This window comes from Salvelinus fontinalis, chromosome 2 (genome assembly GCF_029448725.1).
Source record: "Salvelinus fontinalis isolate EN_2023a chromosome 2, ASM2944872v1, whole genome shotgun sequence".
In the NCBI taxonomy this organism is placed as follows: domain Eukaryota; kingdom Metazoa; phylum Chordata; class Actinopteri; order Salmoniformes; family Salmonidae; genus Salvelinus; species Salvelinus fontinalis.
Window position 1 is genome coordinate 20,094,679 of NC_074666.1, and position 27,762 is coordinate 20,122,440.

Here is a 27,762-nt window from a genome sequence, read left to right on the forward strand (position 1 = left end):
CATTGGCGCAGAAGAAGGCTGAGTGTTGGAGTGTGCCCCTAGCTATCTGTAGAAAATATGAAAATAGTGCAGTCTTCTTAATATAAGGAATGTGAAATTATTCATACTTTTACTTTTGATACTTAAATACATTTAAAACCAAATACTTTTAGACTTTTACTCATGTAGTATTTTACTGGGTGACTTTAAATTTTACTTTAGTCATTTTCTATGAAGGTATCATTACTTTTACTCAAGTATTACAATTAGGTACTTTTTCCACCACTGTCCACCTGTTACCAGTATAAGAGTGTAATCCCAGTACCTGGAGCCTCCTGCCAGGAGCTGTCTGGAGCTGTCTGCAGTTCTCTGGGGACATTTGGCTCTGAGGAGTGGACACAGAGGATGATGGCAAAGGGCATGAATGATTGGCTAACGGGCTTAGCAGAGGAGTGGCACCACCCCTCTTCATTCAATCTTCATTAATTTAACTAAAGGCACTTCCAGTAGTTAGAGCATTGTGTACTGTAATCTTTCTCAACTACTTTGAGGCATTACACCCAGTGTTATTGTCTATTTCTGGGATAGCTCTTTGGGCAGTAGTAGTTCTTTAGTTGTTATGTAGTTCTTTAGTTGGTCTGTAGTTCTGTAGTTCTTTAGATGTTATGTAGTTGTTTAGTTGTTCTGTAGTCTGTAGTTCTTTAGCTGTTTTGTAGTTCTTTGAAAAGCCACGTACTGTGCATGCAAACTCCAAGCTGATGCCTGTACTATATTTATGCTTGTAACCACACACTTGATCTTAGACCTCAGGGAAGATTGCTGGCACATGGATGTCTACAATAGCATACGATATTGTACTGCGTTAGACAACGCACAGCTTTTTCTATACAGGCGTTCAATGTTGGTATTTTGGTTACCAGGTTACTGTAATCATTTAGACCAGTGGAAAGTAAGTCTAGGTGTGTTGTTGCTTTTTATTCATTCAACCTTTGGGAAAGAGGCTGAGAGGGAGTATACATTTGCTGACTATATCTGGCATATCAAATTAATTGAACTGACATTGAAGAATTCTAGTGCCAATAGAAAATAACAGGAGTATGACAAACAAGCAATGGTTCTAATATGTACTGGTTAAACAAAATCTCTTGAATACTTATGGCTTGAATCTCAATGGCATGGTCAGCCTCAGTAGCAATGATTAACAGTACAAGCACAATTAGCTTGGTCCTTAGTATGAGCCGGCTGCCATCTTGTGTTGTAACACTGTATCTCTAGGTTAAAATGTGGCCCATGCACCATGGACGTAACGCACCACAAAGGGGCAACAGTTCATTGGTGACGAACAGGTAATGCAGAGGCCTGCAATGGTTGGATTAATATTACAGCTAGTATCATTGGATGTGTACATTTGTTAAATCCCTCATCTCCATGTGTAGAGAGTATCTTAGATGAATATAATGCCTTGGGATCAACAGTTCCTCTGCTGTCAGATCTGTCAGTTCCCCTTGCTGCATGCATATGTACTGACAGGCCCCATTCGTTTCAGAGCTTTATACTGTAATTGTGATTAAAGAAGTGTTGAATCAATTTTATATTTATTATAAAATAATAGTAGTTATATCCAACATAATACTGATAACTAAGATTACAGACTGAATTATTTTATACACACTCATAAGCAAATGCCCGTAAGCATATACCCTCAGAAACGAGGACAGACACGCGCAGGTTCATATGAACGAAACATATGACTGTGACACACCTCCCTCGCCAGCCTCGTCTCACTCACAGGTAGCAGATTTGATAGTATGAATCTATTCATGTGGAGATTATCCAGCTGACCTTTTGTATAAGATGGTTAAGGAACCTTAATATAGCCGGGGTGGAAAGATTATTGCCATTTTGTCATCAGACTTGTCTTATTATCTCATAGACCCCCATACATCTCAATGATAGGACTGGACTGGGATGGCCTCCTTCATAGTGATCACCTGATCAGTTTTGCATGAGCAGATCCTGGTTCACCTTCAACACTATTAAGAGAAAAGCTTGCTGATGACAGTGGGATTGGACTCAGCACTCCCTCCCCTGTTATTGCAGGTGTATCCTCTGTTCACAGCATGACCTAACTAATGTGCCCTCTTTATTCAGGGTGTTTTGGGATAACATGGTATGAATGTGTCCACTTTTTTATTTGCCAGTAAGCAATAGATAATTGGTTTTGTCGTATTTTTAGAGACCATTGGTTTGAATACTGGGACTGGGGTAGAACCAGTACATCCCTAACCCAAGATGAGTGCGACAAAGGAAGATGTTGAAAAATTCCTGGATGGAAACCCGGCTTTCGCCCAGGGCTACTTCAACAAGAAGCTCACACCAGGGGCCCTCTCTGTGATGGCGGGGATCTCGGAGTCCAAGGTGGATTTTGGGATGTTACAGGAGCTGAGCCAGATAGAGGAAGGCCAGATCCTTTTCGACCTGATCAAAGAAATGCAGGAGAATGTGAACATGGAGAAAGTGGTGTTCAAGATCCTGAAGAGGATCGTCGCCCTGATCCAAGCTGACCGCTGCAGCCTGTTCATGTACCGGGAGAGGAACGGCATCGCGGAGCTGGCCACGCGTCTTTTCAACATCACCACAGAGTCTGAGCTGGACGACTGTGTGGTTCACCCTGACCACGAGATAGTCTTCCCCCTGGACCTTGGGGTGGTGGGAAATGTGGCCCAGACCAAGAAACACATCAATTTGAAAGATGCCAATGAGGTAAGAGTCAGATTGTGGAAATGAAACATAAACGTACGCTGTGGTAGTGATTGGGACAGACAGACAGTGTCCCAGAGGTTAGGACATAAACATTGTGGTAGTGATTGGAACAGACAGACAGTGTCCTAGAGAATAGGAGCCAGTGGTAGTGATGGGGACAGACAGACAGTGTCCTAGAGGTTAGGACATAAACATTGCTGTAGTGATTGGAACAGACAGACAGTGTCCTAGAGAATAGGAGCCAGTGGTAGTGATGGGGACAGACAGACAGTGTCCTAGAGGTTAGGACATAAACATTGCTGTAGTGATTGGAACAGACAGACAGTGTCCTAGAGAATAGGAGCCAGTGGTAGTGATGGGGACAGACAGACAGTGTCCTAGAGGTTAGGACATAAACATTGCGGTAGTGATTGGAACAGACAGACAGTGTCCTAGAGAATAGGAGCCAGTGGTAGTGATGGGGACAGACAGACAGTGTCCCAGAGGTTAGGACATAAACATTGTGGTAGTGATTGGAACAGACAAACAGTGTCCTAGAGAATAGGAGCCAGTGGTAGTGATGGGGACAGACAGACAGTGTCCCAGAGGTTAGGACATAAACATTGTGGTAGTGATTGGAACAGACAAACAGTGTCCCAGAGTCTAGGAGCCAGTGGCTTCAGTGTGATTGTGTCAATAACCTTTTCAGGGGCCTTGTCACACACTCCCACATTATAATATATTTTAGCTGTACCTACTGCCACAAATAACAAACAAATACAAAATAGATAGATGCATCAAGTTCATGTTCAGCCAGACAAACAAGTGAAAAAGTTATTTATTCCGTGACTATTTGAACATACACATAGTTTTCACATGTTATTCTTGTTAAAACATAGTGCCACATAAAGTAGTATGGCAATTATGCTGTTCTGTGGGGAGCTTCTAAATGTATATCTGGAAACAATATAAATCCTCTCGACAGACATAATCCAGTTATTATATATCCCGTTACCCCCTGCTGTATCTGGGATTATGGCACCTGTCTTGGGGCGCTTACACTGGGGTCAGCATGAAGCTATTTATAAATTGATAAACGTATATTTCACATTGCCCAGATTTACATTCACTCTTGATATTGAAGTGTATTTCTTAACAGAATAGCTACATATATCCCTTTCATACATTGTCTTTTATCTTGAATTTGCCAGAGGTTAACATGTATTAATCTGTGGTCTATAATGATATGTAAACTGAAAAAGGCTCAATACCAAGCGTATGTATTGACTTATAGACCCATCTTAACACATCCATGTGTGATCTCGGATGTCAGTGATTTGTTTGGTTTTCTGCCATACAGAGCAGTCACTTCAGCTCGTTTGTTGATGACCTGACAGAGTACAAAACCAGGAACATATTAGCCTCGCCTATCATGAACGGAGAGGATGTGGTGGCTGTGATCATGGCCCTGAACAAGACCACTGGACCCCACTTCACCACTGAGGATGAGGATGTGAGTACTGAGGATTAAGTGAGTCTCTGAGAATATGATCCACACATCTCCATGTGTCAGCACGGAAATCCCACACAGTCACAATGGAAATACTATGATGAGGTCATTACTGGTCACCATAGCAGCACCCACCCGTAGCACGCGCTCCAGCAGGTATATTTCACTGGTCACCCCCAAAGCCTAATCCTCCTTTGGCAGCCTTTCCTTCCAGTTCTCTGCTGCCAATGACTGGAACAAATGGCAAAAATCACTGAAGCTGGAGACTCATATCTCCCTCACTAACTTTAAGCATTAGCTGTCGGAGCAGCTCACAGATCACTACACCTGTACATAGCCCATCTGTAAATAGCCCATCTAACTACCTCATCCCCATATTGTTATTTATTTAATTATTTTTTTTTGCTCCTTTGCACCCCAGTATCTGCACACTCCAGTGTTAGATTGCTAAATTCTAATTACTTTGCCACTACGTTCTATTTATTGTCTTACCTCCCTAATCTTACCTTATTTGCACACACTGTATATAGATTTTTTCTATTGTGTCACTGACTGTACGTTTGTTTATTCCATGTGTAACTCTGTGCTGTTGTTTGTGTCGCGCTGCTATGCTTTATCTTGGCCAGGTCGCAGTTGTAAATGAGAACTTGTTCTCAACTGGCCTACTTGGTTAAATAAAGGTGAAATAAATTAAATAAATAAAAAATGACATGACGTTAGAGCCTGAATTAGTTGGGGATGGGAGGCAGGTAGCCTAGCGGTTAAGAGTGTTGGGCCAGTAACCGAAAGGCAAGGCACTGAACCCTAATTGCTCCTGTAAATTGCTCTGGATAAGAGCATCTGCTAAATGACTAAAAACAAAATGGTAATCAAGAGGCCTTCCCAAATCCCAAAGTTTGTTCACTGAAAGCATATGCAGCATACAAACACTGGATGCTGTTGTTGAACACAAACATGTCCAACAAGGAACGCATACAAACTGTATTGCCTTTATGAAGAGGATGGTCACATTTACACCTGTTTCCACATACAGTACATGCGTTCATCCTTCTTGCCTTCCCTCTACCACCTTAATTACACATCAATGTATGTAATTCACTCTAAGAATAATTCAGAATTTCTGTCCCCCAGCTTTTTCTGAAGTATCTCAGAATAGCCTCTTTGAACCTGAAGATTTATCAGCTGAACTACCTGTACAACTGTGAGACTCGAAAAGGACAGGTGAGTCTGCTGTCTGCGCTGATATTCAGAGGAAGGAATAGTTGTCAATGACAATATGGTGCACACACAAAAAAAGGCTCTTAATTAGCTTTCACACATTTATGGATATAGCAACCAACGGGTTTTTAACTAATCCTTTGTGGTTGTTCATTTCTGTCTGGCATAGGTCCTGTTGTGGTCCGCCAACAAGGTGTTTGAGGAGCTGACAGACATTGAGAGACAGTTCCATAAAGCCCTGTATACAGTGCGGGCATACCTGAACTGTGACAGGTACTCTGTGGGCCTACTGGATATGACAAAGGAGAAGGTGATGCTCTGTCAGCATGTATCCGGGTCATTCTTCAATTGCGGTGACATTTCAGCATGGCATTTTGGAAAAAAATGACTTAATTTGTCTAAAATGTGTTTTGTTTAAATGTATTTGGGCACATCTTCCTATTCTAAATCAACTAATATGGCAGTTTAATGACTTTAATTTGTATAATTTGTATCATTATGATAACATTCTGCCACCAGTAGGAGTAGCAACACCATTGCTGGAAAACACAATGACACACTTTAAATAATTTAAGATTTACTTAAATGGTCACAGATGCTCAAATCGAAGGTCAATAACCCATTAAAATAATTTATTAAAGTGATATAATTAATCATAAAGGACCAATAAATAAGTTATTATGGGTCCTCTGGCAATACTGTAGCCTACATGACATATCTCATATGGCACTATACAGTATATTATTAATATGCTGTGTGTGACAATCCATCTGTGTCATTGCTTTGTTGCTATAGGAGTTCTTTGACATCTGGCCAGTGTTGATGGGAGATCAGCCCCCCTACGCTGGACCTCTTACTCCTGATGGCAGAGTAAGTGTTCATATCTATCCACTTATTACCACATGAACAGCTCTTTACCGTTTTGCATTTGTTCTGCAAATTCTCATTTGTGATTTTTTTTGGGGTTATCTGTGATTCTAGGAAGTCATATTCTACAAAGTCATTGATTATATTTTGCATGGAAAAGAGGATATCAAAGTTATCGCGTATGTTTCTCTCACCTTTCTCTGAACATTTCTGTATAGTTGAAGTAGTTACAACCCTGTATGATACTGTATAGAGGAATAATCCATGTGTGTTGTCTGACTGTCTCCTGTCAACAGGACTCCCACTCTAGAACACTGGGTGTTGTGTACTGGATTGCCCACATATGTGGCCGAAACTGGTCTTGTAAGTTCCCCCTTTTAACTAGCATTCCAGTAGCGTTTGAAATGCTTTCAGAATTTGGAATTGACTTAAAATGCGAGAACATTCAAATTGCCACGATTTGCATGTGTTGTTGATGCTGTACTGTTTATTATGAATATTTAGATATGTAACATCATGAATCCCACAACAGAGGAGATGTTCAAGTTTCAGGTACATTTTGCTTCATTATAAAATCAGGTATTCTTATATGTAGTTTTGGCAAAAAGTTAAGCAACTTGCATAATTCCTGTTGAGCATTTACTTTGTGTCTTCCCATGATGCAGTCAGAGCCCTTGGATGACAGTGGTTGGACCATAAAGAATGTGCTGTCCATGCCAATTGTCAACATGATGGAAGAGATTGTGGGCGTGGCTACATTCTACAACAGGAAAGATGGGAAGCCGTTCGACCAGCAGGATGAGGAGCTAATGGAGGTACTTTACTATACTACAGCACTCAGCTGTTTTCTCAACTCCTTCTGTCTTCACAGAGAAGTGGTCAAGTAAAGTGACTCGAGAAAGCCTTCTTCTGCTCCTGCTTTGTGTAGACCACATTGACTTGAGTGAACTTACTCTAAATGATATTGTGACTGTCTGTCTCCCAATGTTTCAAATAAAATTTAATCAAAGTTTATTGGTCGCGTACAAAGATTTGCAGATGTTATCGCAGGTGCAGCAAAATGCTTGTGTTTCTAGCTCCTGCTTCCTGGCTGATGTTTTGGTCACTTTTGAATGCTGGCGGTGCTCTCACTCTAGTGGTAGCATGAGACGGAGTCTACAACCCACACAAGTGGCTCAGGTAGTGCAGTTCATCCAGGATGGCACATCAATGCGAACTGTGGCAAAAAGGTTTGCTGTGTCTGTCAGCGTAGTGTCCAGAGCATGCAAGCGCTACCAGGAGACAGGCCAGTACATCAGGAGACGTGGAGGAGGCCGTAGGAGGGCAACAACCCAGCAGCAGGACCGCTACCTCCGCCTTTGTGCAAGGAGATGCACTGCCAGCGCCCTGCAAAATGACCTCCAGCAGGCCACAAATGTGCATGATTGGAAATGTACATGATTGGAAAGGCACGCACCTGTCTATATAAAGGTCCCACAGTTGACTGTGCATGTCAGAGCAAAAACCAAGCCAGGTAGAAAGGAATTGTCCGTAGAGGTCAGAGACAGGATTGTATCAAGGCACAAATCTGGGGAAGGGTACCAAAACATTTCTGCAGCATTGAAGGTCCCCGAGAACACAGTGGACTCCATCATTCTTTTATATTTTACCCCTTTCTCTCGCCAATTTCGTAGAATCCAATTGGTAGTTACAGTCTTGTCTCATCGCTGCAACTCCCGTACGGACTCAGGAGAGGTGAAGGTTGAGAGCTGTGTGTCCTCCGAAACACAACCAAACCAAGCCGCACTGCTTCTTGACACAATGCCCGCTTAACCCGGAAGCCAGCCTCACCAATGTGTCAGAGGAAACACCGTACACATGGCAACCGTGTCAATCAATCTATCAAATGTATTTATAAAGCCCTTCTTACATCAGCTGATGTCACAAAGTGCTGTACAGAAACCCAGCCTAAAACCCCAAACAGCAAGCAATGCAGGTGTAGAAGCAAGGTGGCTAGGAAAAACTCCCTAGAAAGGCAAGAACCTAGGAAGAAACCTAGAGAGGAACCAGGCTATGACGGGTGGCCAGTCCTCTTCTGGCTGTGCCGGATTGAGAGTATAACAGAACATGGCCAAGATGATCAAATGTTCATAGATGACCAGCAGGGTCAAATAATAATAATCACAGTAGTTGTCGAGGGTGCAACAGGTCAGCACCTCAGGAGTAAATTTTAGTTGGCATTTCATAGCCGATCATTCAGAGTGTCTCTACCACTCCTGCTGTCGCTAGAGAGTTGAAAATAGCAGGTCTGGAACAGGTAGCACGTCCGGTGAACAGGTCAGGGTTCCATAGCCGAAGGCAGAACAGGTTGAAACTGGAGCAGCAGCATGGCCAGGTGGACTGGGGTCAGCAAGGAGTCATCAGGCCAGGTAGTCCCGAGGCATGGTCCTAGGGCTCAGGTCCTCCGATAGAAAGAAAGAGAGAAAGAGAGAAAGAAAGAGAGAAAAAGAGAGAGAATTGGAGAGAGCATACTTAAATTCACACAGGACATTAGACAGGAGAAATACTCCAGATATAACAGACTGACCCTAGCCCCCCGACACATAAACTACTGCAGAATAAATACTGGAGGCTGAGAAAGGAGGGGTCGGGAGACACTGTGGCCCCGTCTGACAATACACCCGGACAGGGCCAAACAGGCAGGATATAACCCCACCCACTTTGCCAAAGCACAGCCCCCACACCACTAGAAAGATACCTTCAACCACCAACTTAACATCCTCAGACAAGGCCGAGTATAACCCACGAAGATCTCCGCCACAGGGTGCCCCAACCTGGACAGGAAGATCACGTCAGTGACTCAACCCACTCAAGTGACGCACCCCTCCTAGGGACGGCATGGAAGAGCATCAGTAAGCCAATGACTCAGCCTCTGTAATAGGGTTAGAGGCAGAGAATCCTAGTGGAGAGAGGGGAACCAGCCAGGCAGAGACAGCAAGGGCAGTTCGTTGCTCCAATGCCTTTCCGACCAAATCGGAAAGATAGGTAGGAGCAAGCCCATGTAATGCTTTGTAGGTTAGCAGTAAAACCTTGAAATCAGCCCTTGCCTTAACAGGAAGCCAGTGTAGAGAGGCTAGCACTGGAGTAATATGATCATATTTTTTTGGTTCTAGTCAAGATTCTATCAGCCGTGTTTAGCACTAACTGAAGTTTATTTAGTGATTTATCCGGGTAGCCGGAAAGTAGAGCATTGCAGTAGTCTAACCTAGAAGTGACAAAAGCATGGATACATTTTTCTGCATCATTTTTGGACAGAACGTTTCTGATTTTTGTAATGTTAAGTAGATGGAAAAAAGCTGTCCTTGAAACAGTCTTGATATGTTCGTCAAAAGAGAGATCAGGGTCCAGAGTAACGCCAAGGTCCTTCACAGTTTTATTTGAGACGACTGTACAACCATCAAGATTAATTGTCAGATTCAACAGAACATCTCTTTCTTTCTTGGGACCTAGAACAAGCATCTCTGTTTTGTCCGAGTTTTGTCCGAGACTGAAACACAGGCTTCCAGGGAGGGCAATTTTGGGGCTTCACCATGTTTCATCGAAATGTACAGCTGTGTGTCATCCGCATAGCAGTGAAAGTTAACATTATGTTTCCGAATGACATCTCCAAGAGGTAAAATATATTGTGAAAACAATAGTGGTCCTAAAACGAAGCCTTGAGGAACACCAAAATTTACAGTTGATTTGTCAGAGGACAAACCATCCACAGAGACAAAATGTTATCTTTCCGACAGATAAAATCTAAACCAGGTCAGAACTTGTCCATGTAGACCAATGTAGGTTTCCAATCTCTCCAAAAGATTGTGGTGATCGATGTATCAAAAGCAGAACTAAGGTCTAGGAGCACGAGGACAGATGCAGATCCTCGGTCTGACGCCATTAAAAGGTAATTTACCACCTTCACGAGTGCAGTCTCAGTGCTATGATGGGCTCTAAAACCAGACTGAAGCGTTTCGTATACATTTTTTGTCTTCAGGAAGGCAGTGCGCAACAGCTTTTTCTAAAATGTCAGCATGCACTGCGCCCAGCCTGCCACAGGAGTCACTAGGGAGCGATGGGACAAGGTCATCCCTGCCGGCCAAACCCTCCCGTAACCCGCACAACGCTGGGCCAATTGTGCGCCACCTCATGGGTCTCACAGGCGCGGACGGCTGCGACAGAGCCTGGAATTGAACCCAGAATCTGTAGTGGCAAAGCTAGCATTGCGATGCAGTGCCTTGGACCAGGGCTCCATCATTCTTAAATGGAAAAACTTTGGAACCACCAAGACTCTTCCTAGAGCTGGCCGCCCAACTGAGCAATCGGGGGAGAATGGTCTTGGTCAGGGAGGTGACCAAGAACCCGATGGTCACTCTGACAGAGCTCTAGAATTACTTTGTGGAGATGGGAGTACCTTCCAGAAGGACAACCATCTCTGCAGCACTACACCAATCAGGCCTTTATGGTAGAGTGGCTAGACAGAAGCCACTCTTCAGTAAAAGGCACATGACAGCCTGCTTGGAGTTTGCCAAAAGGCAACTAAAGACTCTCAGACCATGAGAAACAAGATTCTCCGGTCTGATGAAACCAAGATTGACTCTTTGGCCTAAATGCCAAGCGCCACGTCTGGAGGAAACCTGGCACCATCCCTACAGTGAAGCATGATGGTGGTGGTAGCATCATGCTGTGGGGATTTTTTCAGCAGCAGGGAAAGGGAGACTAGTCAGGATCGAGGCAAAGATGAACGGAGCAAGTACAGAGAGATCCTTGATGAAACACCGGCCTCAACGTCAACAGTGAAGAGGCGACTCCGGGATGCTGGCCTTCTAGGCAGAGTTCCAAAGAAAAACCCATATCTCAGACTGGCCAATAAAAAGAAAAAATTAAGATGGGCAAAAGAACACAGACACTGGACAGAGGAACTCTGCCTGGATGGCCAGAATCCCGGAGTCGCCTCTTCACTGTTGACGTTGAGACTGGTGTTTTGCGGGTACTATTTAATGAAGCTACCAGTTGAGGACTTGTGAGGCATCTGTTTCTCAAACTAGACACTAATGTACTTGTCCTCTTGCTCAGTTGTGCACCGTGGACTCCCACTCCTCTTTCTATTCTGGTTAGAAACAGTTTGCGCTGTTCTGTGAAGGGAGTAGTACACAGCGTTGTACGAGATCTTCAGTTTCTTGGCAATTTCTCGCATGGAATAGCCTTCATTTCTCAGAACAAGAATAGACTGACGAGTTACTGAAGAAAAGCCTTTGTTTCTGGCCATTTTGAGCCTGTAATTGAACCCACAAATGCTGCTGCTCCAGATACTCAACCAGTCTAAAGAAGGACAGTTTTATTGCTTCTTTAATCAGAACAACAGTTTTCAGCTGTGCTAGCATAATTGCAAAAGGGTTTTCTAATGATCAATTAGCCTTTTAAAATTATAAAGTTGGATTAGCTAACATAACGTGCCATTGGAACACAGGATTGATGGTTGCTGATAATGGGCCTCTGCATGCCTATGTAGATATTCCATTAAAAATCAGCTGTTTCCAGCTAGAATAGACATTTACAACATTAACAATGTCTACACTGTATTTCTGATCAATTTGATCTTTCAAAAACAAGAACATTTCTCAGTGACCCCAAAGTTTTGAACGGTAGCATGTATATATATATATATATGGGTAAAATGGGTAAAACAGTATGTAAACATCAATAAAGTGACCAGTTATCAGTGTAAATTGGACAGCAGTCTCAAAGGTTAAAGGTAGAGTACTGGGTGGTAGCCGGCTAGAACAGTGACTAAAGTTCAGGGCAGAGTGAATTCCAATAATGTATATTTTATTTGTATTATTACCATGGCCTGGAGATAGAAGCTGTTTCTCAGTCTCAGCTTTGTTGCACCTGTACTGTCTCCGCCTTCTAGATGGTAGCGGGGTGAACAAGCCGTGGCTCGGGTAGCTGAGGTCCTTGATGATATTCTTAGTGTTCCTGTGACACAGGGTGCTGTAGATATCCTGCAGGGTAGGCAGTGATGTGATGGGCAGATTGCAGCACCCTCTGGAGAGCCCTGCGGTTGTGAGAAGTGCAATTGCCATACCAGGCGGGTGCTACAGGCCTACAATGCTCTCAGTGGTGCATCTGTAGGCGTTTGTAAGGGTCTTAGGGGCCAAGCCGAATTTCATCAGCCTCCTGAGGTTAAAAAGGCGCTGTTGCACCATCTTCATCTTGTTGTCTGTGTGAAGGGACCCTTTCAGTATTGTGCACGCTGAGGAACTTGAAGCTTTTGACCCTCTGCACCACGGCCCCGTCAATGTGGAATGGGGGTGTGCTCTCTCTGCTGTCTCTGTAGTCCACGATCATCTCCTTCATTTTGTTGATTTAGAGGGAGTCATTGGTGAACATGGAGTACAGGAGAGTGCTGAGAACGCTCCCCTGTGGGGCCCACGTATTGAGGACCAGTGTGGTGGAGGTGTTGTTGCCCACCTTCCCCACTTGTCTTCTTCAGGACTTTCAAGTCTTCACCAAGTTTCACCATGTTGGCTACTGAATAAACCTACTCTGAATGACATTGTTTCTGTCTGTCTCCCCAGGCTATGACTAACTTCCTGGGCTGGTCCCACCTCAACACAGACACTAATGACAGGATGAAAATGATGGAGAACCGGAAAGACATAGCCCAGGACATGGTTCTCTACCACGTCAAGTGCCGTGATGACGAAATACAGAAAATCCTGGTGAAGACTTGCTCAAAGATATTGTACACACCAAAGATCTAACCCCCTTTATATGAGAAGTATTGTTTTAATGTTTGACACTCATTGTTGTTTCATGTATGTTAGAAAACCAGGCAGTATTTCGACAGAGAGCCCTGTGACTGTGAAGAGGATGAGTTTCTGCAGATTCTGGTATTACCACATTATATTTGTAGAACAGTTTGGTCATCATCTGGTTCCAGATTAACTGGAACAGTAGGCCTGTATTTGAAACCTCTACATTCATATGGCCGTATGTTTAGTTTGCTGTTAATAATGCCATAATAATCATGCATTATAACACAGAAAAAAGAACTACCCGGCCCTAAGAAGTTTGAGATCTACGAGTTTGGGTTCTCTGACTTTGACTGCACAGAGCTGGAGCTGGTGATGTGTGGGATCCAGATGTACTATGAGGTCGGAGTGGTCAAGAAGTTCCAGGTTCCACAGGAGGTGACGTTACTGTACAATCGTGATCTGTACTGCAACATCTTTCAATGCTGGGGAAGTGGCAATTTGAGCAAATACTCTGAATATACTGTATATATGAACATGTAGGTATGCTGTTTGCCATTAGTAAATTTATTGGTCTCCCATAATATCTGTTTATGTTCTAATGCTCTACTTCCAAATGCCATGACAACCATCAGGCATCTTTATTTATTTCAACAGGTTCTGGTGCGCTTCCTGTTCTCTATCAGCAAAGGCTACAGGAAAATCACCTATCACAACTGGCGCCACGGTTTCAATGTTGGGCAGACTATGTTCACACTGTTGACGGTAGGGGTGCTTAAGCCTCAGTAGTAATGTACTTTATTTTGTCTCACAGAAAATAAAAGGCATATTTTCTTACAGATATCCTAATTTAACCAGTTTCTCACAGCAGGAACATAATCCTGCAGCAACATGAAATGTGAATTATAATTAATGGAATTTTTTGTTGGGGTTGATATGCTTTTTGTTAGTATAAATCAAGTCTGACATTTTAAAATGGGTATTACGAACTTTAGAAGCCTTTTTAAACATCAAATATACTACAATTGGCATTTTCTGCTGCACAGGAATATTCTCTGCGACAACCATCTGTATTTGCCCAAAAACTTAACTGAAAGACATATATAAAAGACATCTCTAATTCTGAATGTCAAACTGCTGTGTTTTTTTGTGTCAGACAGGGAACCTGAAAAGATACTACACAGATCTGGAGGTGATGGCCATGATCACATCTGCTTTTCTCCATGATATCGACCACAGGGGGACAAACAACCTCTTCCAGGTGAAGTGAGTACTCCTGGGAATCTCTGCTCTCTGAGAGTTGGTACAACCAGCCCTTCATATATCTCTAGGTCTCTTCTTTTACTATCTCTCTCATCGCAACTATAAATGTAGAGAAGCACTTGGATTAGCTTTGTGTGATGAATGGCTTATGACGAGCTCCCTGTACAGTGAGTAGTCTGGTTCCTCCTCATCAACAGATCTGGTAACCCGCTAGCCAAGCTTCATGGCTCATCTGTCCTGGAGAGGCATCATCTAGAATTTAGCAAGTTCCTTCTGGCAGACGAGGTACGTAAGGCTTTTATTTCTCAACTACTGCAGTAGCACCTTTGATGTCAATTATTTATTTATTGGTACTCTTTGCTTCCATGTTGATCACATGATGCTTTCGTCAGTCCTTGAATATCTACCAGAACCTCAACAGAAGACAGAACGAGCATGCCATCCACCTCCTGGACATTGCCATCATTGCAACAGACTTGCAACTCTATTTCAAGTGAGTAATAGCCTTTTATTTGTCACATGCTTCATAAACAACAGGTGTAGACTAGTGAAATGCTTACGGCTCTTTTTCCAACAATGCAGAGGTAAAGATAAAAACACACTGAACAAAAATATAAACTAAACATTAAACAATTTCAAATATTTTACTGAGTTACAATTCCTACAATTCCTATAAGGAAATCAGCACTAATCTAAGGATTTCACATGACTGGGAATACAGTGTTGGTCACAGATACCTTAAAAAAGGTAGGGACGTGGATCAGACCACCATTTTCCTCAAGCAGTGTAACACATGTCCTTCGCATATAAATGATCAGGCTGCTGATTGTGGCTTGTGGAATGTTGTCCCAATCCTCTTCAATGGCTGTGCGAAGTTGCTGGATGTTGGCGGGAACTGGAACACACTGTAGTACACGTCATTAAAGAGCATCCCAAACATGCTCAATGGGTAACATGTCTGGTGAGTATGCAGGCCATGGAAGAACTGTGACATTTTCAGCTTCCAGGAATTGTGTACAGATCCTTGCGACATGGGGCTGTGCATTATCATGCTGAAACATGAGGTGTGGGTGGTGGATGAATGACACGATAAAATGCAATTGTGTTTGTTGTCCGTAGCTTATGCCTGCCCATACCATAACACCACCACCACCATGGGGCACTCTGTTCACAACCTTGACATCAGCAAACCGCTCATCCACACGACACCATACACGCTGCCATCGGCCCGGTAGTTGAAACCCGGGATTCATCTGGTAAGAGCACATTTCTCCAGCGTGCCAGTGGCCATCGAAGGTGAGCATTTTCCGACGCCTAACTGCAGTCAGGTCAAGACCCTGGTGAGGACTATGAGCATACTGATGAGCTTCCCTGAGATGGTTTCTGACAGTTTGTGCAGAAATTCTTTGGTTGTGCAAATCCACAGTTTCATCAGCTGTCCGGGTGGCTGGTCTCAGACAATCCCACAGGTGAAGAAGCCGGATGTGGAGGTCCTGGGTTGGCGTGGTTACACATGGTCTGCGGTTGTGAGGCCAGCTAGACATACTGCCATATTCTCTAAAACGACATTGGAGGCGACTTATGGTAGAGAAATGAACAGTCAATTTTCTGGCAACAGCTTGGGTGGACATTCCTGTAGTAGGCATGCCAACTGCACGCTCCTTCAAAACTTGAGACATATTTGGCATTGTGTTGTGTGACAAAACTGCACATTTTAGAGTGGCCTTTTACTGTCCCCAGCACAAGGTGCACACATATTCTTTAATCAGCTTCTTGATATGCCACACCTGTCAGGTGGATGGATTATCTAGGCAAAGGAGAAATGCTCACTAACAGGGATGTAAACAAATTTGTTAAAGCATTTTTAGAGAAATAAGCTTTTTGTGCTTATGGCAAATGTCTGTGATCATTTATTTCAATTTATGAAACATGGGACCAACACTTTACATGTTTCGTTTATATTTTGGTTCAGTATATATTTTTAGTCCAGTAAATTCACCCAAATTTATCTGGACATGAATAATACACTGAGTACACCCAACAGTGGTACACCTACCTAATATTAGGTTGAATATGAAACATGGGACCAACACATTCTTCCTTCAGCTGTTCAGTGTAATAATAAAAACAGTGACATGAGGAATAGATACACAGTGAATAAAAATAACGAGTAAAAATAGCGTGGCTATGCAGTATACAAGGAGTACCGAGACAGTGTGCAGGGTTCAAGGTAATTGAGGTACACACACGTAGGGGTTAAATAAACGTTAAATAAAAACAATATTTAACGAGGGGGTAAAGTGAAGGGGTAAAGTGCAGAGGCAACAGAATAGATCATAGACAGTAGCAGCAGCGCATGTGATGAGTGTGAAAGTGTGTGTGTGTGTGTAGTCAGTATGCATGTGTGCATGTGTTATGTGTGTGTGGACGTACATTTGAAGTCGGAAGTTTACATACACTTAGGTTGGAGTCATTAAAACTCGTTATTCAACCACTCCACAAATTTATTTTTAAACAAACTATAGTTTTGGCAAGTCAGTTAGGACATCTACTTTGTGCATGACACAAGTAATTTTTACAACAATTGTTAACAGACATATTATTTCACTTATAATTCACTGTATGACAATTCCAGTGGGTCAGAAGTGTACATACACTAAGTTGACTGTGCCTTTAAACAGCTTGGAAAATTCTAGAAAATAATGTCATGGCTTTAGAAGCTTCTGATAGGCTAATTGACATAATTTGAGTCAATTGAAGGTGTACCTGTGAATGTATTTCAAGGCCTACCTTCAAACTCAGTGCCTCTTTGCTTGACATCATGGGAAAATAAAAAGAAATCAGCCAAGACCTCAGAAAAACAATTGTAGACCTCCACAAGTCTGGGTCATCCTTGGGAGCAGCCTTCATAGACGTCATACCGCTCAGGAAGGAAACGCGTTCTGTCTCCTAGAGATGAACGTACTTTGGTGCGAAAAGTGCAAAACAGCAGCAGCAAAGGACCTTGTGAAGATGCTGGAGGAAACCGGTACAAAAGTATCTATATCCACAGTAAAACAAGTCCTATATCGACATAACCTGAAAGGCCGCAAGGAAGAAACCAATGCTCTAAAACCGCCATAAAAAAGCCAGACTACGGTTTGCAACTGCACATGGGGACAAAGATTGTACTTTTTGGAGAAATGTCCTCCGGTCTGATGAAACAAAAATAGAACTGTTTGGCCATAATGACCATCGTTATGTTTGGAGGAAAAAGGGGGAGGCTTACAAGCCGAAGAACACCATCCCAACCGTGAAGCACAGGGGTCGTAGCATCATGTCGTGGGGGTGCTTTGCTGCACGATATTGAAGAAACATCTCAAGACATCAGTCAGGAAGTTAAAGCTTGTTGAAAAATGGCTCTTTCAAATGGACAATGACCCCAAGCATACTTCCAAAGCTGTGGTAAAATGGCTTAAGGACAACAAAGTGAAGGTATTGGAGTGGCCATCACAAACCCCTGACCCAAATCTTATAGAAAATGTGTGGGCAGAACTGAAAAAGCGTGTGCGAGCAAGGAGGCCTACAAACCTGACTCAGTTACACCAGCTCTGTCAGGAGGAATGGGCCAAAATTCACCGAACTTATTGTGGGAAGCTTGTGAAAGGCTACCCAAAACATTTGACACAAGTTAAACAAATTAAAGGCAATGCTACCAAATATTAATTGAGTGGCCACTTCTGATCCACTGGGAATGTGATTAAATAAATAAAAGATGAAATAAATAATTATCTCTACTAATTCTCTCCACTCTCTCTATTCTGACATTTCATATTCTGAAAATAAAGTGGTGATCCTAACTGACCTAAGACAAGGAATTTTTACTCTGATTAAATATCAGGAATTGTCTAAACTGAGTTTAAATATATTTGGCTAAGGTGTATAAACTTCTGACTTCAACTGTACATGTAATTGTGTGTACTGTATGTGTGTGTGTGTTGGGGTGTCAGTATAAGTATGTGTGAGTGTGTGGGTAGTGTCCAGTGCGTTTGCTTGAGAGTACAGGAGTGTTAATGCAAAAAAAGTGTATCTAATTAACTGCAATACGTTTTCTATGCACTATAGAAATCTTAGGAAGAATGTATTGTTGTCAATGTGGACTCTTTCTCTGCATATTGAAGCACTGTTAATCCAAATATTTGTTTTTCACAGATTTAGCTGCAACGTTCATGCCTACTTAGCCCTGTAAAGTTGCAGAAACAAGATTTCACAAACACAGCTTATAACTTTAACAGAATGTATACATCTTTGTTTGGATATTTTCCAATGTCACCAGGAAGCGAACAATGTTCCAGAAGATTGTTGACCTATCAAAGACCTACGAAGATGAGAAGAAGTGGGTGGACTGGATGTCACTGGAGACGACCAGGAAAGAGATTGTTTTGTGAGTGCAGTTCATGGTAGGGGGAGGATTGTAGTGATAGTGGGATATGTAACATGCACATTGGATCTTATCTTAGCACTTCTACTTTGCTCTGAACCTTCAATAACTCCCCTCAAAGGGCCATGATGATGACAGCATGTGACCTGTCAGCCATCACTAAACCATGGGAGGTGCAAAGCAAGGTGAGGAGATCCTCAGATTATAGCCTAATTATATACCTTGAAGTCATTTTAGCAGAAGCTTTTGTGCTTCTGTAAATCAATAAAGATGTCCAACATAGTGAAATACTTGGGACTGTCTGGCTTCATCCAGGTGGCACTGTTTGAAGCAGCTGAGTTCTGGGAGCAGGGTGACTTGGAAAGGGAAGTTCTTGAAAAACAACCCATTGTGAGTATATCCGTTGTGTGTGTGTGTGTGTGTGTGTTGTGCGTTTAATCATGTTTTTCTCCCTCCTTTCCTCCAGACCATGATGGACAGAAACTGCGCTGGCCAACTGCCCAAGCTGCAGTGTGGTTTCATTGACTTTGTCTGCACATTCATCTACAAGGTACAGTATGTACTACCACTTTTTCAGACTAGCTACATCTCTCAGCTTCACATCTATTGCTAAGCACAAAGTAAACCATGAATCATACCTTTCTATTGGATGTATAGAATAACCAAATGCACAACTTTCATTCAAACAAGCATTATTTCATTAGCTGGCTTGACTGTCAGAAATAGAGCTCGCTAGTTTATGTTTCGTTTATTTTTCCATCAGGAATTGTCCCGCTTCCATCCGGCCATCCAGCCGATGTATGATGGCCTCCTGAACAACAGGAAGGAGTGGAAGGCCAAGCAGGAAGAGTACGAGGCCAAGCAGGCCATCCTGGAAGCCCAGTCAGGTCAGAGTGGAGGATATATTGCATTATTGCTCTATAGTTTAGAGAGCATTTTGTCTGCAGTAAAAGTAACACAGATGATCCTTAACACGTACTTTATTTTCTATTCTTGTAATGTACAGGGTCCAAGACGTGCTCAGTGTGCTAGAGCCCGTTTTGGAGGTAGATCACTCCAGGATACATCACAGCCACACAGTCTTGCTGCTGGCCCAGGGCAGTGCCAGCCTCACCTCAGAGCAGCTGTGGAAAGACAGCCTGCATTCACAGCAGCAGAGCCTTGGAGAAGAGCCAGAGGGACTATTTAGCCCGTCACGCAGAAAAGCCGTTGGACCTGCTGGTTACAGACCCATGTTGGCACATTATGGACACAACAGTCAAGTTTCTTCCTTCAGTTGAAGGGTAGTTGTCATTAGTTGCATTGGCAAATGCACATTTTAGAAGTTACCCCTGTCATTATGTTTCACGACCTTCGGAGGAATCCTGCACGTTCTGATAGCAAGTAGACGTGTGGAGAGTATGCGTCTTATTGTTGTTTTTTTTTGTACCACTTTGAGCTTTTTAAACGTATGTACACTAAGTTCCTGAAGGTCTTTATCAACCAATTTAAGGAACAAGAAATCACTAAATTCTGAAATATTTGTTTCTAAACATATGTGGAATGTCCTATGAATATAACATTGATATGCATTGCTTCTCATTCGATCATTTTTTATACAGAATACTGTTAAATAATAAATACTTTCTTACAGTATTCTGTATTTAAAAAAAATGTATTTTACCTTTATTTAACTAGGCAAGTCAGTTAAGAACAAACTCTTATTTTCAATGACGGCCGAGGAACAGTGGGTTAACTGCCTTATTCAGGGGCAGTTATTATACAAAATCTTGGTGGATTCATCAAGAATCCAATATTACATCAACAGTGTAATTACCGTGACTTACGTTGTTCTTCATACCTTCCAGTCAGTCATCAATTACATGAGAGAATGTGTTTACCCTAATGGTAATCAAAGGTAGATTTTGCAGTAGTAAGGTTAGCGTCCACATACGCCATGGCGGTAGCTACACGAGCGGTTAGATCGTTGGGCCAGTAACCGAAAGGTCGCTAGTTCGAACTCCTGAGCCGACAAGGTGAAACATCTGACTGTGCCCTTGAGCAAGGCACTTAACCCTAATTGCTCCAGGTTCACCATTGATAATGGCAAACTCTGGCCATGACCCCATTCTCTGAGGGGGTTGGGATATGCAAAAAACACATTTCCAATTCACATGAGTATTAATACACACTTGTACATGTGTGAAATAGGACAAAAAAAGCACCCACAGTATTTATGTATGTTTTATGATTTCACTCCATTACAGGGTAATGTTACCCCTTGTTGTGGGTTGCTATGTGATAGTTTTGCTGTCAACTCAAATCAAATCAAATTTTATTTGTCACATACACATGGTTAGCAGATGTTAATGCGAGTGTAGCGAAATGCTTGTGCTTCTAGTTCCGACAATGCAGTAATAACCAACAAGTAATCTAACAATTCCACAACTACTACCTTATACACACAAGTGTAAAGAGATAAATAATATGTACATAAAGAAATATGAATGAGTTATGGTACAGAACGGCATAGGCAAGATGCAGTAGATGGTATAGTGTACAGTCTATACATATACATATGAGATGAGTAATGTAGGGTATGTAAACAAAGTGGCATAGTTTAAAGTGGCTAGTGATACATGTATTACATAAAGATGGCAACTAATTGTTACTGTATTGTCCCGTGCTGTTTAAGTACAGCAAGGTAAATATTATAGAAAGACTGAAGTCAAGACAGTCGAGATTCTCTGTGTGTGTACATTTAAAATGTATTGTACTGAGATAGGAGAGAAAGGAGTGGACATTTTCAGGAAGGTCTGTTCCAGTCCCTGGCTATCAACACTGAAATAGTGATGCTTCATTTTGAAAAAACAATAATTCTCAATATGTAACTGTTCACTGTTTATTTTAGTATATTTGAATAAGACATACTTTTAAGGTAAAAACAAGATACAATATGTCTCAAATTATGTGTGTATGATTTATAACAATATGGATGGACTTCCAAATGGTCCACTGAGGATAATGGTCCAAGTCCCATCCCTCAGTAGAGTTATTGAAGCCAGTGGCCTTGATTCTGATACGAGCCGACTCAGTGGATCCATAGAATCTCCTAGTACTCGTTATGAACAAAGAATAATCATGTTCTTATAGCAGCCCCACTCTATGGGGTATCTATGCTTTGATAGATGTAATCATTTGTAAATAGTCTCCTGCTGTAAATATATTTAAATTATAGTATATTTTTTCAGATGATTAATAGGTAATACATAGATTCTCTATGAACGACAGTGCAACATTACTGTTATGCTCTGTGCCGACATTAAACTAAATATCAAGTACCCATTTAATAGAAGCAGCAATTATTTTAGCTTAATTTTTCTAATATCACACCATTAAAAATTGCAACTAACATTTTATTCCCCAATTTGCTGTTACAAATATTTGCATGTAAATATGACCAGAATTCTGAAGCTCTGTATGTGCTATCTACAATTACCAATATAAAGCAAATACATTTTTAAAGGATACATTTTGTCTAATGGTATCTTATTAGTTTCATATAACAGGAAACCTAATTTGTAAAATATCCTATTGTTTGTATGCATATGGCCAGAGGTTGGGTCAAAGTATCTAAGTTACCCCTGGCCCAGCAGCATACTGATAGAAATGCAAGAACAAGTTACTTTTTCTATAATTGAAAGCATTTTGTTGTATGTGCATGTCAAATATTCATGAATGTAATCACAAATTGGCCAGGTAGATGACTATTCTGTGTTAAACCCATACACTTAGACGCATTATTTATGTGTCCCAAAATGGCGTCTGCATTTCGGCACTAGGTCCTCAATCTATCTCCATGGATGAAGCTAGGCAGAAGAGTGTGTGGCAGTAGTGTTGACTCAGCACTTTCTTAGATTGCCTATGACCTGAATCCTGGGATTTATGCTAAACTAGGCCTGGATTACAACCTAGTCCTACCTCCTATCATTGAAGGGCAGGGCGACAGTCCCAGACATACAGTATACACCTGGGAATGAGACAGTTAGCTTTACTATTTATTCCTCTCCATTTAGACAGTAGAATACACAAGGGTATAGACAAATGTTTTCCGATTTGAGATTAAAATGATACAAAAATGTTTCACAGAGTAAATTTGTGAAACATCTGGGTAAAATAAATTTGACATCTGGTTGAATTTGGATGTCAAAACACATTTTGGATGGGTTTGGAGAGTACTGGAAGTTGTTAGTATTATACTAATAATTGTAAGCACATTACCATCTAAACACATATACCAGAGAAGAATTATGTAATATATACAAATAATTATGTTTATCATTCAATTCTTCTTCTTCTAACATGACAGAGTAGATCCATAAGTTCATTTCAGGATAGTGTCTTCAGAGGCTGTGGGGGAGAAAAGAAAAAACATGCTTCACACTCCATGCTCAAATCAAACATTTCTTCAGTTACATCTTCACGGCATCCTCGAGCTGATGGTATCATAGAGTTCTTATGCTGAGATAACCGTTGATCTCAGCAGCTGTATAGGCATAGCAGGAGATTTTTCAAATAACCTTTTCTTGGCGACCCTTTCTTCGTTCTCGATTAGGAGAGGCAACGTTGCCTTATAAACTTCTGTGTCCAGTTGCAGGTGGTACTCCAAAAACCAGAGAATATTTAGAAAAACACAAAATCTACTTTTTGCACCGCGTGAAGAGGTTCCTCATCATCGAAGCTACCGCACATCTCGCATTTTCCAACATCTTTGCAGGTACAAGTCATTTCTATGCGACGTGGCCAAGTGTAGAGGTAGATGACAGTGTGTCACAGTGTGACCAAAACAAAGACTTACACACTTAAAATAAAGGTCCAATGAATAAAATTAATCAAGTAAGATTTTATTGTTCTGAATATTCTGTTTTTTGGAGTACCACCTGTAACTAGACACACAAGTTTATAACTCGCCTAATCGGGGACAAAGAAAGTATCGCAAAGAAAAGGTTGGTCGAAAAATCTGCTGCTATGCCTATACAGCTGCCTGAGATCAACAGTTATCCAAGCATGATAAGACCTGTATGATACCATCAGCTATTCATCTCCCCTAAAATTCTGATGGGTTTACTATTTACCTTCCGCAAGTGCTTTGGCTATTTTTTCCTGTTCCTCTCGTATCTTCTTCTCTGCTTCCTCAACACGCCTCTCTTCCTCAGCTCTTGGCTTCAGATAGTCTACGGAAATGCAGAGATGACATTCAGTAACATTACAATTATGATCATTCAAAATACCCTCGGGTGACATTAATACAATCTTATATCTTGTAGGGAGGCAGGTAGCCTAGCGGTTAAGAGCGTTGGGCCAGTAGCCCAAAGGATCACTGGATTGAATCCCCAAGCCGACTAGGTGAAAAATCTGTTGATGTGCCCTTGAGCAAGGCACTTAACCCTAATTGCTTTTGTAAGTCGCTCTGGATAAAAGCGCATGCCAAATAAATTAAAAACGTAATTTTACTGACCATATCTCTGTTTGCCATAGAACATGCCAATGAGCAAGAATGACCACCTTGCCGTCTGAAATAAAGGAAAATTGATTAGTTGATTTAACGTTACCCAGCTTAAAAGTATTGACCTCTATCTAAACTGGTTGACTTTCAATCGTCTTTTGCCAGAATATTAAATTAAAGGGCGCCAATTCGTAAATGTGCTCTGGTTATCTACTCCGATTTCAGAGCACTTTCGTCTGAGCGTGACCGAGCACAAAATAATATGAATTTTTGAATGCTCAACACCCTTTGTCACCCACACCAGACTCGATCAGGACACACAGGTTGAAATGTCAAAACAAACTCTGAACCAATTATATTAATTTGGGGACAGGTCAAAATCCATTAAACATTTATGGCAATTTAGCTAGCTAGCTGTTGCTAGCTAATTTGTCCTGGAATATAAACGTTGGGTTGTTATTTTACCTGAGATGTACAAGGTCCTATACTCCGACAATTAATCCACAGATAAAACGGTAAATTCCTTCAGGCTTCTTTGGACTTTAAATGGTGGTTGGCAACCACCTTTACGGTGCATTACCACAAAGATGAACTGAGTGTGGACATCAGTTCAGCTTTCTATCACTCACGTGGATATATGCGCCTAAAAACCAATGAGGAGATGGGCGCGCTTGAGCATCACAAAAAGAACCAAGTTCTATTTTAGCGGCTGGTCACACAAACTCCATTATGCGCTAGCAGTGTGAGTGCAATGATTGAATAACATGTATGTGTAAATGTATTTTGCAATGCTCGCGCACGCGGTGTGGTCAGCATGTTACAGTCACCAACGCTCTGGATAACATGAAAACAGCCCAACCAGCTCTGCTAGGGCGAGTAAAATGGTCAGAGTGAGGTGTTCTCTCATGTGTTTGGAGGTAGCTCGTCAGCAAGCTAGCGAATGTTAGCCAGTTAGCTTGGGTGCTTGACTGCCAAAGCGTCCAGTGTGCGCTCTGAACGCTCCGAGAGCGAAACTCTCTGAATTTACAAACGGACAATGCTCTACATTTACGAACACACCCAAAGTTAGAGTCTGACACGCTAACAAGACTACCTCTTAGATTAATTGGAACGCCCCCAGTTAGCCATGCAAGTCTATAAATTAGCCCGTTGTCATCAATAATTATTACAGGTCAATGAACTAAACTACTATAGACATTGATTTTGGTTTGGCCGGATTATTTAGTTACGTTTATCTAGTTTTATGGCAGGCATATCGTTAGTCAACGTTAGCTAGCTAGCTGGCTAACCTTCATTGGATTTAACCAGTCAATGTCATATGAAATTTCAAGTTAGTAAGTAAGCCTTCTAACGGGCCAGACGTCTGATTTTAACATGACATAACAATAACATTTTGTATTCATCATATGATTTCAATGGAGTTAGTTATACAACTCAATTTAATAAATATAGAGTTACCTTGATGACAGGCGACACTACAACTGGAGGTACCATATTGCTGTTGTAAAATTGAGGAAGTGCGCATGCCAGGGAGGAGTGTTGATAGCAGATCAAGTCGATTATTCGGAAACAGTAATTCTTACTATTATGTATTTGTTATTATGTGATTCAACGTTATTTCTATGTCATGGGCTTTTTATAAAATCAAGACATTTGTTCCCTCGCGCTTTCAACCAAAAATGTTAGGGCTATGTCATACAATGTAAAGTGGTCATGGACTAGTGATGGGAAGTTCGGTTCATTTTACTGACTCGTATCTTTACGATTCATTCAGTCAAAGAAACTAATATTTCGACTCATTTCGTTCATTTGAGTCAGTAATGCCCAGAGCTACGTAACATACAGAGCACACTGGACCCTCTACTGGCGAACAGAACTCGAAAGACCTCATGATTCTACAAGCCTCTCGTTCACCATAAGGGGCTTATTGGAGCTGTCATTTTTGACTGTGACTTATAAACGTGTGCTCTAAATAATGTACATTGGTTAATTGTTAGGCATACAAATAAGATTATTTCTTGATAGACCTATATTTGAAACGAGGTCTAGTTGTGACCTCAAACGGACTAGATTGTTAATGACTTGGCGGAATGCATTGTTACTGATGCGACCCATGGGACTACTAGAACTTCGAGAGCTGGTGTAAACCAAACTATAAGCACTGTGTCGTTCGCGAACTGCAGACCCCCGAATTATTCACGTTCTAGTTTGTTGAGCAGAGGCTGTGTATGTTTTGTTTCTACAAACCTGTGACCATCATAACATTAAATAATCAATTAATTGCGTTCATTCTTGCACCATGCAAACAATTCTCAATTCTAAACATGTATTTTTCTTCTCTATGCTCATGATTGCACATATGCCAGTGTAACGGATGTGAAATGGCTAGCTAGTTAGCGGGTACGCGCTAGTAGCATTTCAATCAGTTACGTCACTTGCTCTGAGACTTAAGTAGTGTTGCCCCTTGCTCTGCAAGAGCCGTGGCCTTTGTGGAGCGATGGGTAACGATGCTTCGTAGGCGACCGTTGTTGATGTGTGCAGAAGGTCCCTGGTTCGCGCCCGTGTCGGGGCGAGGGGACGACGTAAAGTTATACTGTTACATTGATGCTGTTGACCCGGATCACTGGTTGCTGCGGAAAAGGAGGAGGTTGAAAGGGGGGGAGTGTAACGGATGTGAAATGGCTAGCTAGTTAGCGGGTACGCGCTATGAGCATTTCAATCAGTTACGTCACTTGCTCTGACACTTTAAGTAGGGTTGCCCCTTGCTCTGCAAGGGCCGCGGCTTTTGTGGAGCGATGGGTAACGACGCATCGTGGGTGTCAGTTGTTGATGTCTGCAGAGGGTCCCTGGTTCGCGCCCGTTTCGGGGCGAGGGGACGGTTTAAAGTTATACTGTTACATTGATGCTGTTGACCCGGATCACTGGTTGCTGCGGAAAAGGGGGAGGTTGAAAGGGGGGTGAGTGTAACGAATGTGAAATGGCTAGCTAGTTAGCGGGTACGCGCTAGTAGCATTTCAATCAGTTACGTCACTTGCTCTGAGACTTAAGTAGTGTTGCCCCTTGCTCTGCAAGAGCCGCGGCTTTTGTGGAGCGATGGGTAACGACCGTGCTTCGTGGGCAACCGTTGTTGATGTGTGCAGAGGGTCCCTGGTTCGCGCCCGTGTCGGGGCGAGGGGACGGTTTAAAGTTTATACTGTTACACCAGACAGTTATTTTAGTTGGTGGTTGGGGTACATCTCTGGAGGCACTGAGCTGGAGGAGCATGTATTTATCCTGCTGTAGGCCTCATTCTTATAGAGTACCACAGTATGAGTCATAATACCCATAAAACCTAGCATTCAAACAAGGAAATTGCTCTGACCAGGTTGCTGCCTGCAGGTTGTCCGCATGAGGTTCCTTGATTGGTGAAGCATGTAGAGTTGATCCATAGTTCGGGGAATGGGAAATGGCGTTGAGTAGTGCGGGCTAAATGGAGAAAAAGTTGGTGAATCAACAGCTGTGC

The 27,762-nt window shown here is 42.1% G+C and overlaps 1 protein-coding gene across 1 annotated transcript; it reads left to right on the forward strand.

The window, feature by feature from the left end:
* The first annotated feature begins 2,271 nt into the window (after nucleotides 1-2,271).
* Nucleotides 2,272-21,465, forward strand: LOC129813875 (rod cGMP-specific 3',5'-cyclic phosphodiesterase subunit beta-like). Its single transcript, XM_055866469.1, has 22 exons — nucleotides 2,272-2,742; nucleotides 4,082-4,234; nucleotides 5,363-5,452; nucleotides 5,619-5,759; nucleotides 6,245-6,319; nucleotides 6,431-6,495; nucleotides 6,613-6,679; nucleotides 6,821-6,868; nucleotides 6,982-7,131; nucleotides 12,916-13,059; nucleotides 13,165-13,230; nucleotides 13,384-13,530; nucleotides 13,750-13,857; nucleotides 14,249-14,358; nucleotides 14,553-14,640; nucleotides 14,748-14,848; nucleotides 18,671-18,778; nucleotides 18,897-18,960; nucleotides 19,091-19,165; nucleotides 19,242-19,325; nucleotides 19,539-19,662; nucleotides 19,782-21,465. Exons 1-22 carry the CDS (start codon nucleotides 2,272-2,274, stop codon nucleotides 19,805-19,807), a joined length of 2,505 nt encoding a protein of 834 aa, XP_055722444.1. The 3' UTR covers nucleotides 19,808-21,465.
* The last annotated feature ends 6,297 nt before the right edge of the window (nucleotides 21,466-27,762 follow it).